Raw genomic sequence first — 20,553 nt, 5'->3', positions numbered from 1 at the left:
TTCTTTCTTTCTGAAGCTTTTATATCTAGGCTCAATGAGTACAAAGATGTATTAAAGCAGAGTTCCTACCTTCAGATAACATGGACACGAGCAGGGGAAACGGACACACAGACCAACAGTTATATGGCAATGCCCTACAGTGAATGAACCAACAATGGAAGAGGATGGTATAGGACACACAGCTCAGTCTTAGGCTCCCCAGAGAAAGTGACCCTAAAAGTATTTGTTAGCCAAGAAAATAAAGGGTGTCTATGGATATGGATGGGAATGTCAGGCAGGGATATACTTTGTGAAAATACATAGAGAAACAGTGAAAATACATAACAAGAGCACAAAATGGCAAAGAATCATAAGTTCTTAGGGTGTGGCTCCCAGAGAGAGAGACACACACACAGAGACAGAGCGAGATAGAGAGACTTGGGAGCGGGTGGTGGGGGCAGGGGTTGAAGCTGGAGTAGTAGGTGGGATCTAGTTCATGGAAGGCTGCCCTTGAATGCCAGGCTCAGAACCTTGGACTTCATCCTGGGTGCAGTGGGGAGCCACTGAGGGGCTGGCAAGCAGGGGAGTGACCTGCTACGATCTGATTATGGCAAGTTTAACACCATTAACATATTTTCAGTTCATCTGAAACTGAAATTTTTTCACGTAAAGATTTCAGATTTTCTTAGAAGTAGTTAAACCTGTTAGATATTTATAAAGACTTGCCGATGGTTTGATCCAGGTCTTGAAACTGATCTTTCATCTGTCTTGACTTTCCAATGGAATGTGGAAATTCTGAGTTTAATCACAAAGATTACCTTTTTAAAAACTCAAAGGGAAACAGCATGGATTTGGTTTGGATCACCATATGGGAACCTCAAAGGAAGCAACACTTTCTGATTTTAAACTGTGAAATGTATTGTTAGAAAACGTTAATGGGTGCTTCAGAGAAATGGTTCCAGATGTACCTGCTTCCTTTAAGACCCAATTAAGATGAAACCTCATTGTCCATTTTTATTCTGTACATCATAAGAGAGAAATATCTAAGTTTTTGGCACAATTTAAGACTTCTGATTTTTATTCTAATTAAACTAAGGAATTGAGATTTAATTTGATTTAGGAAACAAAAAGTCAAATCACCCCAATCATTAAAAACACTTTTGGGTCTTCAGAGTAATAAGTGAGTAATATTTAATGTACATATAGCTTTTCTTTCTCAAAACTCATCAGATTGCAACCTCTTAATAATGTAAGGTTTCTTAGTCAAATGAATAAGAAATTATTTTCTTGATCAACTAAATTATATTTTCGGTTTTAAAATATTTCAAACATAAAAATACAGGGAATAATATATAAATATCTATGATTATAGAACCCAGATTTAAGAAAACTTGAACAAAGAGAAATGTATGCCCATGTTTTTGGTCAAGAAGAGCATCATAACTAGGATGATTCCAAAGTTTTTATAGAGGAAATAAATAAACTAGGGTTGCCTAGAAAATTCAGAAAAACCAGAATAATGTGGGAAGACTAGCTCCACCATGTGTTAAGAGTTATTTAAAAAAACTATAACCATAAAAAAAAGAACAAAAGAAACAAAAAAAAGGAAAAAGAAGAACACACACATGTATACAGATGGCATGTGGATGCCCAGTTGTTTTAGCTCTTTATACTGTATAGTCCATCTTTCCTCACTGATATTCAATGCCTGCTCTGTCCTAAATCAAGTTTATATTTATATGTGCATTTATTCTTCGTTCTGTATTCTGTTTCCTTAGTCATCTTTGCATTTTCTGCCCCAATACTACATTATCTTAATTATAATAGCTCTATAATAGATTTCAATGTATGAATGGCCAAGTTCCCTCAATTTACTCTTCTTTAAGAATGTCTTGGTTTTTATTGGCCCTTTGTTTTCCATTTAATTTTGTAATCAACCCATCAAATTCTATCTGCTGGCATTTTGTTCATTAAAGCATTAAGATTGTAGATATAGATCAGTTGGAGAAAATTTGACAACTTTATGATGTCAAGTCATTTTTCCGTTTCAATAACATAGCCTAGTCCTCCATTCATTTAGATCTTTAGCAATATCTTTCAATAAAGTTTTATATTTTGCTCATTGAAGATCTTATATCTTGTTAGATTTATTTCTCGGTACTTTATATTTTTGTTGCTGTTGTCAATAGTATCTTGAGAATTAATTTTTCTGATTGTTGCTGGGTATGGAAATGCAGTTGACTTTTGTATATTGATTTGGTAACCATCAATTTTACTCTAATTAATTTTAAAAGATTATTTCTAGATCCTTTAGGATTTTCCAGGCAGACTGTCCTAAAACATGTGAATAATGGCAGTTTGTTCTTCCTGTTTATATCCCCCTTTTTTTCTTGTCTTATTGCACAGGAATAGAGCTCAAGTATAATACTGGACATCTAAGATATCTTAGATGGCAAGTTCTTAAAAGCCCATGGCTACATTTCCTGGTACTTAATGCAATGAATCTATTGCAGTCAGGAATTTCAGAACTGGTAAAGGGGTTCAATAGTACATTTCTCTACTTCTTATGTGTGAAAACAAGATAATGTAATCATAGGTGAGAAACTGCCCTATTTTAACATTTTGCTCTTCTTATAAGGAATTTGTCCTTTTATATTACTAGTTCCTTCAGGCTTGTCCCTCTCGCTGCTTTTTGCCAAGACAAGAAAAGTCCCTGCTTCAAAGATCTTATGGAAAAGTAGCATTTGAAATGTAACCCTAAAATTTAGGCTCATTCTTATAAATCAAGGCTGGGTATTACTAGTATTTCCCCTCCACCTGGGGTGAGGGAAAGGGCTAGCTACAAATAAGACAAATTCCTTTGAAGTAATTAATAACTCCCAAAGAAACATTGGCTCACTGCTTTATTACAACACATCTCCTTTTTTAAAATTTATGTATTAAGGAAGGCAGTCAAGGTAACAGATGGGGAAAGCTTCAAGCCTGACAGTTATAAATAGTCTTGCAGTTTATTCCACAATATATTTGCAATTCCCTTTCTTTGCCATTCTGAAAGTTGGATCTCTGTCAAAATATTTTTCTCTTGACCAAGGAGTACAAATCATTGCCAATAGATTAAAATACTAAAATAATGGAGTAGGGCTCTCTGAAAATTTTACTTATGCTGCCAACAGTAATATACCGGGTCTTTAGAGAAACCTCTTTTCCAGGGATCAGGTGGATTGGGGAACCCTTTGAAGAAATCAGCTGTTCCAGAATTGCTTTTGTTTCTTATAATCAAAGTAATACTTGCCTAATGGCCACTGCATTGCCAAACACTAGAGGGACACAGAGATAAGTATTCTTGTCTTTAAAAGGACAGTCATGGAGAGAAAGCATTAAAGAGATACAGAAGCTAAATAGCAACAGAAGGCAGTGGAACATCAAATGTCACAAGGCATTATAATGATGATAATAAATTAGAAATATCATTTGGTGGTTCGAAGTGTATTGTTGCAATACTGACAATTACATCTAAAAGAGCATCCAAAGTATTTTGAATATTCAAAACATTACACACAAAGCAAATCTAATTTTCCTTACATAACTGGCATGTAAGTGGTGCAGATTTAAGGAAAACCTGTCAAACCATCAAAGATTTTTTAAAATGATGATATACCCATTGCCAGGGAGGATGTGGAGAGCCGGATACTGTTGTTTGTGTGTAAATTAGTACAGCCATTCTGGAGGGCAATAAACCCATAGCTGTCAGCATGTCAAATGCCCGCCTCTTTGTCCTGACAATTCTGTTTCCAGTAGCGGTGGGCTCAGTCATTTGGATCAATAATTCTCTCTAAGAACAACTAGAAGAGCAAGGCGAAGTATTTTCTAAAACCAGTTTTAAAGGTAAAACAGAGCTGCTAGGACAGTGAAGAATTATGGGGCCAACATCCAGGAGAAGAAACCAAGACAGTTAGCTTTTGGGGGGAGGAATGACTCTTTATTTTAGCAACACTGACTTTCTGGTAGATCAGCAGAGGCTGAAAAGTTCGTCTGAGTTAGGGAAGAACATGAAGGAGTTAACGGGAGGCCCCAGGAGAAAGGGCCCCAGTGATCCCCCAGGCCTCAGCGTGGGACCCCCATTTACATGAACAGTATTTAAATGTGAGTAAGTGTGGAAGGATGGGCACCAAAGCCTAACAATAGTTATCTTTGGGTGGTGGGGTTATGACAGAATTTCTACTTTTTTGATAATATTTTTATAATGATGATGTATTTCAAGTGGGGATTTTTCCATTTTTTTAAAAGAAAACAAAACAAATGAGTACTTTAAAGGTTTGTGTTCTGTGTTGACCCTAGGTCCATAATGGATGTGTAATAAGGGATACTGCTTAGTGGACTCCCTTACCTGTCTATGAAAGAAACTGCAAAGTAAGGTCGGATTCCTCATCCACTGGCTCTTCCTAAATCTAGGGAAGATCAATGTGGACAACGTCCCTTGGAGCCGCATGGTGACTCACTTTATGGGGAGCCTCAATCAGGGATCACTCTTATTTAGAGAAATTACTTTCCTTTTTAAGAAACTTAAGGATAACCCTGGCTTTTGTGGCTCAGTTGGTTGGAGCATCATCTGGTACACTGATAGGTCACAGGTTCGATTCCCATCCCGGGCACATACCCAGGTTGCTGGTTTGATCTCCAGTTGGGGCGCATACAGGAGGCAACCGATCCATGTTTCTCATGTCAATATTTCTCTCTCCCTCTCCTCGTCTCTAAAAAAATCAGCGAAAACATATCCTTGGATGAGGATTTTTAAAAATAAGAAACAACAAAAAAGAAATTAAGGATACAGTTAAGATTGGGTTAAATTTTTTCATTGTTTTTTTTTTCTCCTGCTAAAATGTCCATCTAAATTGCAATACAAGCTGGCCCCTAAAGGTAAGAAACTAACAGTATTCCTGTTTGTAAAAAATAAACTAAATCTTCAGCCTTGGTTAAATTGCAGGTCCCCCAGTCCATATAGGGGGTGGGTGCAATCATCTTGGGTGCTCACATTGGTAATGAGTTGTGGATAATAAAGCATCATTTGGGTAATAAAGTTTTAATTGTTTATATAGGCCGAGAGATCCGTCTGCCCCTCCGAATCAAAGGGCAAGGAATGGGACCAAAGATTCACTTCAACTTTGAATTGCTGGATATTGGAAAAGTTTTTGTTGGATCTGTACATTGTTATGAGGTAAACACTAGAATTGTTCATTGAGAGTCAAATAGGACTTGGCTCGCTTTGTTTTGTCTGTGTCAATAGAAAATTTGCACAGTCACATCCACTTGCCATTACTCATACTTATTCAGACCCCAGAACAATCTCTTTCTCCTCTTTCCTAGCCTTGTTGAGCGGAACAACTTTTTCCATTCTCTTCCCACCCCCTCTCACTTGACTAAACACATCAAAGCCACAACTTAATTGGTTTTATCCTCATCATTTTGTAGATTATAAAGAGGAACTCCATAAATACATCTCCCCATCTGTTTAATGCTTGTTCTCTGACAACACAAATCCTACAGATCAGAGGATAGAGAACCTTCTACATTTTCCAGAATGTCCTAATGAGGATCGCTGTTTTCACACCTCAGACGTTTCTCTAGATACAGCCTCCAATCCATGATTTAGCAACCAATCATTGGGTTTTCTGGTAGAGACCTCCCTGCTTTGTCTTTCCAAATAAATAGAAAATGATACTTTTTTTTTAAAGATGTACTCATGGGTTCATAAGGATCAAAGTTAACTCAATGCCATCTCATCGTAAATTTTTATCTAGGACACATTTTTACAGTATCAAACTATAACCATTGGAACTTTATTTTAGAAAGATTCCAAATTGTAAATGTTTGTATTTCTATAGAGGTAAAAACAAAAGCAGTTATTATTTCATGAGTGCTTGAGGTTTAATTAGTGTGTCAGGTTCCATGCGTTATTATGTGTGCATGTCAACATATAAGGGTATCATTTCTAATCCTTACAAAGCCATGAAAGGTAGGTTTTATTGTACCTATTTTACAAAGAAGAAATAGGCAGATGGTGGTGAATTCTATCTACAACACCACTCTTCATGCGTGTTGAGCACACCTGCATCATTTGTTCATTTAGTCCTCACAAACCCTCCATGGAGTAGCTACTGTGACTATACCCATTTTATAGCCGAGGACACTGAGGCCCAGAGTTTTACTTGTTAAGGTAATTAATGTTAGATACTATAACAAGCAAATATAAAAATAGATATTCTCTCAAAATAGATAAGAGTCTATGTTGTTGCTTATATAAAGCCCCAAACAAGTTTGCCAATCAGGAGGTGACTACCCTCCATCAGAGAATGAGGAGCCCAGCCTCCTTCCCTCTCATGGCTCTGCAGTCTCATAGGCATCACACTGGCAGGAGAAAGCACATGTAGGGTTTCACATGAGGGGCTTTTACAAGCGGTAGCACTGGAGACTGGAGGCACGTATCACTTTTGTTCATGTCCAGTTAGCTGGCCATAACTGCAAGGGTGGCTGGGAAATGTAGTTTGGCTGTAAACACCAGAAGAAGAGGCTATGGGTTCCATGAACAGCAAACCTGACTGCCACATTTGTTAAGTAACTGGCAAGGTCAGTGTTCGTAATCAGTGGGTTTTAGGGCCCTATGCCCTGTGGGAAGAGAAGGCCTGCTGGCTTTTCTGCCTCCACCTCTCACCAGATGCGAATCCAGCCAAGAGCCTGCTTAGCTCTCAGCCCAGCCTAACCTCGCATGGGAAGGAAATGCCTGGCTGCCGTTGAGAGCTTTCTATAGCGTCATTCGTCCCCACGATTCACTAGAGTAATTGTGGCCTAAATGCGACGATGTGCAAGGTAAACAGAGATGTTAATGTCATGATGAGATGGAGTACACATAAGAGCCCAATTTAAATAAAGAAACCCGTCACAGGACTGCCATAAAATGAAAAGTGGCACAGCTACTTACATTGCATTGTCCTGGACTGCATTTTGAAAAAAAATGGTCACTTAGGGATGAAAATTAAAAGGCGCAATCGTTCTTACTAAATCGATATTCTGTTTGTAATTTATCCGGCGTGAATTTCCCTTACATCTTATAGCCTGTGTCTTACAGATGCCACATCGGCAAAGGACCTTTAGTGCTGATGCAAAATGCATAGGGTTTCCCTGAAGGTAATGATAATTTCTTGCAGATTTAACACAGAGGTACCGTAGGCCACCACTTCTCACCCTCCCAGGTTTGAGCAGTAATGCATACCGCAGCCAGGTAAATACGTGTTAAATGAGGCGCAGCATGCGATTGGGCAGTTTTGAGAGCTGTGCCCTGGCAGGGAAGGGCATGGTAAGGTGCTCCTCATGAGAATATTTTGCGCACTCTGCATATTTAATGCTGATGCCTCGTTGCATCTCTCTTTCAATTTATTACGTTACCTCCCCGAGACACATTTGAATAACTATCGCCCTTAGTCATTGCTGAGCTTAGCAGATCCATAAAGAATAAGCCAGAACCCCAAGAGTACACACTCTTCCCGGTGTAACTAGAAGGAAAACAAATGGAAGGGGAAGTTCTCTTACATTTTCTCTGCTCTGAGGAGTTGCACCCCATGGGTAAGAGCATCACCGGTAATCAAAAGGTCTCAGGTTGCTGGCCCAAACAGCCTAGCGGATTCTGTACACATAAGTAGGTGCTGCTTTGTCAGGGGGAGAGAATAGCATGCACATTCTTGAAAACGGGGGAGCTGGCACCTGATAAAACATTGGTGTTAACCAAAAAATAAAAAGACAATCCGTGCCTCTTCTCAGAGAGAAGAACAAGGGTCCTTCGAGGTACCACTAACCCCTTTGAGTTGTCTTTGAGTTACCACTGGGGCATGTCAGTATCTCCTTCAGCACAGGTACGCTTCAAACCCATTCTGGTTAGCACAGGGCAATGGATAGGAGTCACTGTCATTGAAGCATTCCTTGCCAGGCACTATTCTAAAGGTCACATAAGTTAACAAACTTCATCTTCGCAGCAATCTGAGAAGTTAGCAGTGTTTACACTTTACGGATGGGGAAGCTGGGACTCGGAGAAGCAGAGCGTGCTACCCAGGGCCACACAGCTAGTCAGTCAGTGGCAGAGCTGAGATTTGAACCCAGGGATTTGGCTTCTGAGTCCCTGGTCACAATCACTTTTCTACATGGTCTCTTTCAAAGGAATGAAGGGTGAAGCATGATTTCTATGACCAGGGAACTTGAAACAGAGAGAGGGAGATAAAACATAAATGTAGAAAGATGAATAACATATCAAGTAGCAATTAGTTGCATGTCTGTTGTGTTACACTGTCTGTCTGCTCTTGGCAGAGTGGCTGTCTTCCTCTGCAAGAGCCCCTTACTCTGTCCTAGCTCTTGGTTCCTTCTTCTCTGCTTCTCCTGAAGCAAACTGAGCTGATGGGCCCCAAATCCACCAGACCCCGTTCTCTTGGTTAGCTAGCCCTCTTCCTCTATTACAACAACAAACACGGAGGCCAGGCACCGAGTATGTATATCGCATTTATTATAAATACTAGAGGCCCGATGCACAAAATTTATGCAAGGGGCTTGGCCCTCACAGCCGCGGCTTTGTCTGTAAGGTCCTCTGGAAGGTCGTTCGGCTGTCTGGTCTAGTTAGCATATTAAGCTTTTATTATTATAGATACTAGGTCTTCTCTGCCATACCTTCTCACAGCTTTGCCACCTCCATTCTCACTTTTCACCACTAATCTTCTCCAAACAGAATCCAGAATAGTCAACCACTATTTCATCTGCACCCACTCACCCCCCTCAAACATTTGGACTCTGGATTCTGCAATCATATTCCACTGGCATCCTCTCTTTGTTGAGGACAGTGATGACCTCTAAGTAAAAATACAAAATCTGTAACATTTCCTCAGAGCTTATTCTCCTGAACGTCCATCAACCCTTTCTGGAAATTCTCCTCCCTTGGCTTCTAGCTTTCTGGCATGGAATGTAGGTTCCACATACCTTTCTGAATGGTCTTCAGGATGCTCTGTGCTCTTTTCCCTCCAATGGCTTCAGTGCAGGTTGAGGGCCGCTCCTACATACACTGAGAGAATGTGTTGTTCACACGTTCAGGTGTAAGCATTGGCAAGGAAGAGATTGTATCTTGGAAGCTCAGGAATAGAAGTGTGTGGCTGCAGTACAGGTTCATGGACAGGAATTGTGGGAGGGAGCAGGAGTGGTAGACTGAGCCAGCTGAGGAGGACTCTGATTGTCAAGCAAGAGATTTTGATACATACCTAGGGTGCATTCAAATATGGGTAATGACCTGGTTCCAGAACACTCGTCTATAGAAAACGTTCCTGTAGTAAAACGATGGCTTGCATAGGTATACCCAGTGGAGTTTGAGATGAAAATATCCCAATAGGGTGAAATCTAATACCCCAAGGAAGAGGATCCTTGCAATCTGGAATCCACAATGAGGTCATATTTATATTTATCGAGCTACATTATAAACATAGGCTTAGGTAGTTCTTGCGCCCCTATTCTGACTTGCTTCTTATTTTCCTGTATGCCACTTCCTCTCAGCCTCCTCGTGCGTATGAAAGAAAAACCTGTCTTCCCTTGGTTACTTTATAGAGAGTACCCAAAAATAGTATTTTAAGGCTCTTGAGTAGATGCGATTGTGATCAGTCTTCCTAGCATGAGTATTAGACATATGACCAACTCTATTTTAAAGATGAGACGAAAACACAAAATTACTTCCGGGTTTGGGACTCTTATTTTCAAACATTCCAGAGAGAAGACTGTTCATTTCTCCCCGGGAGTTTCCCCGTGGTTCTGATTCCCGCCACTGTCTGTCTCTGTGTTGGTATTAAGTAATACAGCCGCATGCTTACGTGAAAGTGAATCCCAGGCCCGCTGTCTGCCTTTTCGTTCTTGCTTTTTTGTCGGTGTAGGCAGTGCTCTCCAACAAAGGCAGCATCGACGCTCTCTTCAACGTGACCTCCCCGACTTCAGCTTTGGGGGCCTGCTTTGTTTTCAGCCCCAAGGAAGGCATCATCAAGCCAAGCGGGGTCCAGGCGGTCCAGATTTCCTTCTGCTCGTCCATTCTGGGGCACTTCGAAGAAAAGTTCCTGGTCAGTGTCAATGGGTCACCTGAGCCCGTGAAACTGACTATTAGGTAAGACCTATCTGTAATTACTACTGTGGTAGCCAGCTGAAGTTTTTACCTACTGCCTTCTTAAACTTCGTAACTAGATCATCTTGGACATCAATAACTGTCTTTGTGATATGAATACATCAACGGAATGGGGTATTTTAAATTTCCACCCATGGTTCCCTACTAAACATGTGTAGCTTAGGATTGCAACACAGATACAGATGCTGCTTTGTTATCCAGCTAGTTTTTTTCTTCCATACGCTATAACCTTATAAAACAAGGACTGAATCCATTATTAAGTAGTTTCTTGTTACTCTCTCTCTGTTTTAGGTTGTTTAGGGAAAATCAGCTCTTTATTACCACAGTTTCGCTAAGTCTTCGTCTTCTGTTTTTGTTTTAAGGACGTTCTTTAAATGCTCTCATCTATAATGCCTGCAGGTAGTAAAAGAGCCTACTTACAGTGTCTGTCAGTCAAGGCTAGACATTTGCAGCTTTTGTGCCAGAAGTCTATTGATGGCTTCTCCAGCTGCTTGTGATAATTGAAAGTCATTAATAGCAGAGTTTGTCCTTGGGCTTTAAAAAGAAGTTCTCTGTGACCAACCCATTGGGAAGATCTATAACTTGGGTTCCCGGTACTTAGAAAGATAATATTTTCAGAACACATGGCAGATTCCATTTGGATTCCCAGTGTAATAGGTTGTTAATTACCATGGCGGTCTCTCTCATTATGGTTACTGCTAGCAGGACCTCCCTCCACCTATGGCTGAGGTCTCCCTCGGGGTCTGAAGATAACATAGAAAAGAGACAGACACATATGGCCTGAAGGATCATAAGGGGAACTTATTGATTGTAGGATAGCTACTAGAAATATAGAATCTCAGGATCAGCTCAAAAGTCATTACCATTACTTCTTAGGTCACTTTTCCACCTAAGTATCCCTGTTATTGGGTGAATTGCATCCTCCCAAAATTCATATGTTGAAGTCCTCCCACCCAGTACCTCAGAATGTGACTGCACTAGATAATATCCATTTAATACAAAGGAAGACAATAATGGAGAAATAGAGGAACGAAAAAAGACATTCAAACATATAGAGCAGTGGTTCTCAACCTTGGCTGCACATTAGAATCATCTGGGAATCTTTTTAAAATCCTGATTTCTGGGCCTCATCCTCCGGAAATTCTGTTTCTTTGTTTTGGGGTGGGGCCACAACATTAGTAACAAAGAAACAGAATTGCCGGAGGATGAGGCCCAGAAATCAGGATTTTAAAAAGATTCCCAGGTGATTCTAATGTGCAGCCAAGGTTGAGAACCACTGATATAGAGAATGAATAGTAAAATGGAAGACACAAATCATTATCAGTAATTACATTAAATGCAAATATATTAAATACCTCAATTAAAAGGTAGAGATTAACAGGGTGGATTTAAAAAACACACACAAAAAAAACATGACCCAACTGTATGCTATCTATAAGAGACATATTTTAGAGCTGAAAGTATGAATAGATTAAAACTAAAAGGATGGAAAAAGATAGACCATGCAAACAGTAACAAACAAAACAAGACAAAAATAAACACACCTGGAATTTCTATACTAATAGCAGGCAAAAATAGTCTTTAAAACAAAAATTGTTACTTGAGACAAAATAGGACATTTTACAAAAATAAAAGTAAATTCATCAAGAAGATATAACAATTATAAACGTAAGTGCACCTAACAGCAGAGCCCCAGGGTACATGAAGCATAAGCTGACAGAACTAAAGGGAGAAATAGGTAATTCAACAATAATAGTTGGAAATGTCAGTACCTCACTTTGAATAATTGATAGAACAACTGGGCAGGAGACCATAAAGGAATTGAGAGTTGAACAGTATATCCTAGTAAACCAACTAGAGCTAACAGACACGTACAGAACACTCCACCCAGCAAGTGCACTTGGAACATTTTCCAGGATAGACAATATGTTAAGCCATCAAACAAGTCTCGATACATTTTAAGTGATTTAAGTCATACAAATGTGTTTTCAACCAAAAAGAAATGAAGTTAAAAATTTAAAATAGAAGGAAATTTAGAGAATTCACAAATATGTGAAAATGAAACATCACCAATGGGTCAAAGAAGAAATCACAACAGAAATTTTAAAATATTTTGAGATAAATGAAAACAAAACAGAAGATGTTAAAACTTTTGAGATGTAGTGAAAGTAGTGTTTATAAGAAATTGATAGCTGTTAAATGCTTATATTTAAAAAGAAGAAATATTTTAAATCAATAATATAAATATCTGCCTTAAAAACTTGAAAAAGAAGAGGCAAATAAATTCAAAACAAGTACAAGGAAGGAAATAATAAAGATTAGAATGAAAATTAATGAGCAAAACAATAGAGAAAATTAATGAAAGTGAAAGTTGGTTCTTTGAAAAGATCAACAAATTGACAAACTTTAATGAAACTGACTAAGAAAAAAATGAAGAAAAGCCTCAAAGTACTAAAATCAGAAATTAAAGAAGGGGCATTATTACCAACCTTACAGAAATGAAAAGAATTATTAGGGAATTTTACGAACAGTTGAATGCCAACAAATTAAAGAATCTGGATGAAATTGGCATGTTCCTAGAAGGACACAAAGTATCAAAACTAATTCAAAATAAATAGAAAATATGAATAAACCTATAAGAGTTTAGAGATATTGAAATAGAACCACTTACACCCCCACTGCACCCTGACACACACACACACACACACACACACACACACACACACACAACCCAGGAACAGATGGCTTTACAGGAGAATTCTACTGAGTGTTTAACGAAGAATTAACATCAATTCTCCACAAATTATTGCTTCCCCCCAAAATAGAAGAGGTGTGAACACTTTCCAACTCATTTTCTGAGGCCAGTATTACCCTATACCCAAATCAGAGAAAAGTATCACAAGAAAAAAACTGAAGACTTTTACAGACACAAAAATTAACAAAACACTAACAAACCAAATCAAAGCAGCAACTTATAGAAAGGATTATACACAATGACCAAGTAGAATCAATCCCAGGAATGCAAATTTGGCTCAACATAGGGAAATTATTGTTATACAACATATTAGTAGAATAAAGGCCCTAAACCATATGATCATCCCAATAAACATAGAAAAAGCACTCACCGAAACTAAGCACACTTCATGATTTAAAAAGATAAACAAAAACAACGAACCTCAACAAACCAGGGATAGCAAGGAACTCCCTCAACATAATAAAGAATACCTATGAAAGACTCACATTTAACTTTATGCTTAATGGTGAGAGACAGACTGCTTTCTCACTAAGGTCAGTGAGAGGTCAACAAGGAGGTCTGCATTGCCACTTCTATTCGACATTGTACTAGAGTTTCTGTCCCAGGCAAGTAGTTGAGGAAAAGAAATAAAAAGCATTCAGATTAGAAAGGAAAAGTAAAACTGTCTCTGTTTGCAGATGATGTGATGTTGTATGTAAAGAATCTTAAGAAATACACACACTCATATAGAACTAATAAATGAGTTCAGAAAAACTGCAAGGTATAGGATCAACATACAAAAATCAATTGTGCCTGGCCTAGTTTGGCTCAGTGTATAGAGCATTGGCCTGCAGACTGAAGGGTCCCAGGTTCGATTCCAGTCAGGGGCACGTGCCTGGGTTGTGGGCTCAATCCCCTAGGTGGGGGATGCAGGAGGTAGCCTATCAGTGATTCTCTCTCTTCATTGATGTTTCTATCTCTCTCTCTCCCTCTCCCTTCCTCTCTGAAATAAATAAAAACATATTTTTAAAAAAATCAATTGTATTTTTAGGCATTAATAATGAAAATTCAGAAATTAAGTTATGAAAATTCCATTTACAATAGGTTCAAAAACAATAATATAGTTGGAAATACATTTAACCAAAAAAGTGCAAGATTTGTACATTGAAAACTACAAAACAAGACCTAAATAAATGAAAAGACATCTATGTTCATGGGTTGGGAGACTTCATATGGCAATACCTCCCCAAATGATATGTAGATTCAAGATGATCCCTATCAAATATCCCAGCTGCCTTTTTTGCATTAATTGGCAAGCTGATCCTTAAAATCATATAGAAATACAAGAGACCCAGAATAGCTAAAAACAATTTTGAAAAAATAAGAACAAAGTTGAAGGGCTTTTGCTGTTCTATTGATTCTTCAACTACATGATACAGTTTTTTAAGTAGCTGGATTAACAACACTGCAAAATTAATGTGATTTTAAAAAATTACTCATGCACAGTATTCTTCCTTCAAATATTTATATATGTAATTTTATAAAGTTTTAACCATACCACAGATATATTTTGTCTTCAAAATATTTAACTTAACATGTCATAGTAATTCAGTCATTCTAACTCTTAGTTTTTATAATTTTACCAGACCACTGCAGTGATGGAGGGCACAATGTTGGCAGAGACTGTCCTCATATTCAGAATCCCTGTTAGAATGAATGTGACCATATCTAAGTCCAGATGGTACTCAGCCACAATTCCCTAGTTGTGTGTGCTTTTGAACAAATGTGATTTAACTCTGGTTCTCTCTACTTCACTGATTATATGACTGCTCTGTGCAAATTTGTAAGCTTCTTTCTTACTTTCTTTAGCCCTTTGTGCCTTTCAGACCCTTTTGATCTGTTATTTTGCCCCCCTCCGCCCCCCTGAAAAAAATTCTTTTACAAGTCAAGAATTTAATCCATAGGCTGGTTTGACTTCCTTCTCAGCTAGATCCTAATTCCTTGCTGAGTACCAGCCATTTCTTTTGAAACCACATGTCATTATCATGGTCCTGAGAAAGGCTTTTTGAATGGATACTTGCTGCATTGAGTCTTTGCTGTCATGGCTCCTCCCACACTATAGCCTCTCACCACGTTATGGTCAGCTCTGTAGCAGCCAGTATTGCCAGGGCACCAATGCACTCAGCATGGTGAGCCACACCTGCATCACCAGTGTCTGGAGCTGGGTGGATAAGGAGATTTATGCTTAGGCGTTGGCTGGTATCTGTGTGTCTAACATTAAACGCCTGGCACACTAGAAGCTGTAGAATCTATTACAGACATATCTCATTGTATTGCACTTTGCTTAATTGCGCTTCACAGATGTTGCAGGTTGTTGGTTTGTTTTTTTACAAATAAAAAGCATGACACTCCCTCCCCCCACCCCCCAACCAGCAAAAAGATTACAACTCACTTTATTGTGATACTTGCTTTATTATGGTGGTCTGGAACCAAACCCGCAGTATCTCTGAGGTATGCCTGTGTTTATTTCATTTTATTTTTAAAATATTTTTTATTGATTCCAGAGAGAAAGGGAGAGGAAGATAGAGATAGAAACATCAATGAGAGAGAATCATGGATCGGCTGCCTCCTGCAAGCCGATTGAACCCACAACCCAGACATATAACCTGACCGGGATTGAACCGTGACCTCCCGGTTCATAGGTCGATGCTCAACCACCGAGCAATGCTGGTCATGAGGCCTTGCACTGAGAGAGAAATAGACCAACATTTAGGGTAAAGAGTCCTTTCAAAGTCACCAATCCAGTCCTCCCCTTTATGCCTGAGGAAACGAAACGAAAGCCTGTAGAGGTAGTGACTAACCAAGCTCACAGCCAGTGAATGGGAGGAACTGGCCTCAGACAGTTTTATAAAAGTGTGGGACAAGGAATCCTGGTGGTATTGATAGTCTTTGATGTTCCTCATATGATTAAACTATGCTTTTCCTTTCCTGCCTGAGTTAGCCACTGTGTCAGACCAGCAGCTCTTAGTTTTCTTAAACCCTAGATTCGACCATTGATTTAATGCCACGTGGGGGTTTCAGTTGACCCTCTCGAGGTTGCTGGTTGAACCCTGCGCTCACTGGGTTCTCTCCCCCTCCCCTCCTTGTGTTCCTGCTCCAGAGGCTGTGTCATTGGACCCACCTTCCACTTTAATGTCCCTGCTCTGCACTTTGGGGATGTTTCCTTTGGTGAGTATTTTTCGTTTTAATTTAGAAACAGAATTACTTTTCTCTACGGGGGAGGATAAAGGTTTGCAAAGAGTCTTTCTTACCATTTTTTTTATGGGTAGAAACTGCGAGGATCTAGAATTGTTCTTCTGCAGAAGTGGCATTTCAGTGCCATTTCCCCGTTTCCATGTGAAAGTTGGAACTGCGTCCCGGGCACTAACAGTTGTCAGGCCACGGCCACCCCCCTCTTCCAGCAGGGAACAGTGGAAGGCCTTCTGCTTCTCTCCACCATCTGAACTTTAGGGACATTCTGTTTATGTGCAGATTCTGATCTGCCAGTCTGCCACACAGCTACCTTCTCCCAGAGATGCTCTCAAGTTCAAAGTGAACTCAGTGGTGGGTCGATTCCAAATTGAAGACTCTTCTGGATTTCTGTGTTGTCTTCTCACCCAGTTGCTTCTCTAAGTCTTTTCCTCCCACCTAAGCTTCCCCAATAATAAAAATGATAACAGCAAAAATTCCTATTTATTGGTTCTTTCTATATATTCCAATCACTGCTAAGTGCATTACATGCAGTACTAGGTTTAAACCTTTTAGCAACCCAATGGGGAGGTACTACTTAAGATCCCCATTTTAGAGATGGAAGAACTGAGCATTGAATGATTAAATAACTTCCTAAAGTCACACAGCAGAAATTAGCATTTCAGTTGAGGTGCGCTTAAATCATGTACTGTCACACAAGTGATATTGCACCCAAAGAGGCAGAAATGGGTTCTTGGAGGTTGAAACAAAACTTAAATATAACAATGGTTTGTGGTCTTCCAGAGTTCAACCCTCCCCAACAGAATCTTGTCCCTTGGTATTTAATTCATTGGGGAGAATTTAATATGATTTAAATTCTATTTAATTTCTTCATTAGGGAGAAATTAAATAGGATTTAAATCATATTAATTAAATATAATTTATTTGATTTAAAATTAATTTATCACATTGGTTCTTTTTAGGAGATGCTAATTTTTAACAAGGTTGAAAACCCCTGGTCTAAAGCCATGCTCCACAAACCTTTCCATTTTGTTCTATCATCTCCAACTTTGACTTTCAGTTCTTTTGTGTCTACTTGGGAGAAACAGTTCTTTAGAAAAGGCTGACTAGATGCCTTTATCAATTGCTTTAATATTTGGGGGTCTGACAGTTTTATTTATACAGAATGTATTTATTTATACAGTGCCCCCCATATGCATTATATTGGGTAAGATACATACCATAGGAAAATCTATATACATGAAGTTGACTATCTGTTTGTTACTATAGAATATGAAAATGGCTGGAGAGATTCTTACAAAATTGTAGGGCATGTTTGAGTGATAGACTATTTTGAAGGAAATAAAAATGACCTACAACTTGAAAATCATCTGGTGGCCAAGTAAGAAAGGCATCCTCTCTCAAGGGTGCCTGTGACAGCTGCACAATAAGAAGTGAATTAGTGTCCCAAGACCTACGCAGTCATCCTTCAAACAGCTCAGATGGCGTCCACAGGGAGGTCTGGGCAACTGATGCATGACGGCAGCCTATCCTTCCACAGGCATTTCAAGACGGAGTCCAGCCCAAGGGCATTTGGGAGATGTGCCCGACATCAGATCGCCCTCAAGGAGGGAGAACACAGAGTACAAACAAGCGCCTCAAATCAGTTAGTTCAGGAAACTTCCCACCGATTCATGGTCCAGGCTGCTCTGTCGCTCACCTCTGCGGTGTTGATGTAAATGCTGTCCTAATGATAGGCCTACAGCTGTTTCTCAGACTTGGTCTAGCTACAAGTTTTGATAATGAGCTTAGGTGAAGATTAGAAGCAGCGTATTTTTCTTTCCTTGTGTAATATCTTATTGAACCAGTTGATGAGACAGCCGCTGGATAAGAGGCTGGAACACTCTACAGAGCCATGACCCAAGGTTCCAGAGTCTGAGATTTGAAAACTTATCACTCCTGAGTCTCCTTTCAAAATCCAAGTTGCCTTTTCTTTTAGTTTGGATATGGGCTCCTTAGTCTTCTCTAGTGTGGCAGGGAATGTTAACAAAAACATAATCATTTTTGCTTGCCAACAGGAGATCTAGGGCTACTTGGTTTTCCAAACCACTTGGGTCAGTTAATTCAAGCTACGTTTCTGTGCTTCTAGATTTTGCACTGTAACAGCCAAAATTAGAGACAATTTTATGATACCCTTTCAAAATTATTTTATGGTATTTTCAAATCCCAAAGTTGGAACTAGAGTCCTCATGACTTCAACACAAAGTCTTATTATTTTTTCCAGGTAGTTGGACCGCCCGTCACAAAGAAACACGGTCCATTGGGCAGTTATTTACTGGAAGCTTTTCATTATTATCCTGCATGTGCAAGTAGGGCTTTGATGAGGCAGATAAAACTGAGCATGTCATTGACACGAGAATAAAAGACCAACAAGGATACATATAGTTCCAGATGCAAAAGATAAATTAACTGCTACAGGAGCAAAAATTAACTGTTCCAGGAATTGGAGGAATTTTTTTAGTTATTTCAGGATGGCAGACTTATCGTGTGGCGTTAAGCAAGGTTTGCAGGGACTGTTGTAGGGCTTGGGAGTGCATGAAGCTAATGAAAGTTGGTAATATGGTCCCCATATTGGCACTAAGGCCCATTCCATTCCTGAAAAGGTGTCTGGTATAGGTTATTGTGAGAGATGAAGATGTAGATTTGACTGACATCAGGATCTACTGGGTTAATGATGTTAGGAAATACCATATGTTATGGTTTAGATCAGCCGTGGGCAAACTACGGCCCGCAGGCCGGATCCGGCCCGTTTGAAATGAATAAAACTAAAAAAAGAAGACCATATCCTTTTATGTAATGATGTTTACTTTGAATTTATATTAGTTCACACAAACACTCCATCCATGCTTTTGTTCCGGCCCTCCGGTCCAGTTTAAGAACCCATTGTGGCCCTCGAGTCAAAAAGTTTGCCCACCCCTGGTTTAGATACTCTAAAGTAGGTTAGTATCTAACATGTTTGAAGATAGCAATAAATATTTTGATGATAGGATTATATGTCAGATGACATATCTAATAATTAATTAGGCTGGCTGAAGCTACAATAGCATGAGAGGGTCAGATGATAGAATTGGGCGGCAATTGTCCCTGAAGGAACATTGAGGCTTCAATAAATCCTCAGAATAGTCAGAGAATAAAGTGGACCAAGTAACCACTGATGTGCCAGGTGATCAGCCAAAAGGGGAAGGAGGGGGTATCTGTAAAGCCACTATTTTTCAGGAGGCACAAGAATGTGTTGGATTGAGAATAAGGAGTGTGGAAGGCTCCAGGCACTCAGTATACTTGACAATTGGACAATTTGGACAGAGAAGTTAGGGTTTGAGGGCAGAGTTTTTGGAATAAATATAAGCATTTTTTAAAAAAAAATGCATGATAGTTGTCTCTTCCATGACCCAGGTAGGAACTGTCAGTATTTTACTCAATTATTTAAATTGACTTTCTGAGGGTGTAGAGTAGGGAGTCAAGGGCAACGCTTCCTTGTAATGATCTTAGAAAGGTTGGCAGAAGAGGTCATAATAAACACAAGCAAAGCCCGCACCCAAGCAAGTTATCAGTAACAGTAAGAGAGATATGACAAGCAATATCAGAATTACATAACTTGAAGATAGTAAATAGAGAATAATATGGCCAGATGATAAAGAACAAAGTAGGCAAAGGAAAGTGTCAGGCACCTAGCAAAATCTTGTTCCACTAGGTTTGGGCAGAATCTTTCTACTTCATGTAAACACTGCTTGTTTTGAGGAGCTTGGAATGGCAATCTATTTCTGTAGGTCAACCATTTCTAGAAGTTTTATTAGCAAACTACCATTTGAGATCTCTAGTAAAAGTGTTTTCTGCATGGCTTCAGCCAATAATTCAGTTTCTTTGGGCATCTTTTCACCCAAAGGTCTGCCTTATAGGTAACCCCAGGGTCAGTGAAGCCCCCAAAAGAAGACTGTTGGTATATTTTTTCAGATCCTCATTGAAAGAAGAGAGAAGTCCTGAGGGTGAATTTTTAGGGACGGCTTCTAGACCTTATAGATGAGTTGGTTCTTGACAATATTTAGTTATGTCTGCATGAAGCAGGCTTGATGCAGACTGATAAAAGACTTGTAATTTCCTGGATTTTCTAGTTTAATAGTTGATGAGTTCCAGAGGAAATTAACCTGATCTGATGGACATTAGAACTAAAAGTAAAACTCTTCCCCAAAGAATTCCAAGAGCCTCCGAGAGCTTGGCCAATTCGAGAGAGGTAATACTATGTTTATGCTGTACATCTCCCAAGAATTGTGGATCATGACATTTTAGATCAAATGGTTAGTGCACTGTAAGATTCTTTATAACTCTTCTGTGTGAGGCTGCTGTTCCCCAGAGAGGAAAGTTATAG

General features: G+C 39.2%; 1 protein-coding gene across 1 annotated transcript in view; it reads left to right on the top strand.

Annotated features, from left to right (window-relative positions):
* HYDIN (HYDIN axonemal central pair apparatus protein) overlaps positions 1–20,553 on the top strand; it is a 341,424-nt gene that overhangs the window by 129,134 nt on the left and 191,737 nt on the right. Inside the window, 3 exon segments of the mRNA XM_059665442.1 lie at positions 5,076–5,194; positions 9,927–10,150; positions 16,063–16,130. Coding sequence (XP_059521425.1) covers positions 5,076–5,194; positions 9,927–10,150; positions 16,063–16,130 — 411 coding nt within the window.

The sequence above is a fragment of the Myotis daubentonii genome, chromosome 15 (genome assembly GCF_963259705.1).
Source record: "Myotis daubentonii chromosome 15, mMyoDau2.1, whole genome shotgun sequence".
Taxonomy (NCBI): domain Eukaryota; kingdom Metazoa; phylum Chordata; class Mammalia; order Chiroptera; family Vespertilionidae; genus Myotis; species Myotis daubentonii.
This window is presented reverse-complemented; position numbering and strand designations above follow the sequence as displayed.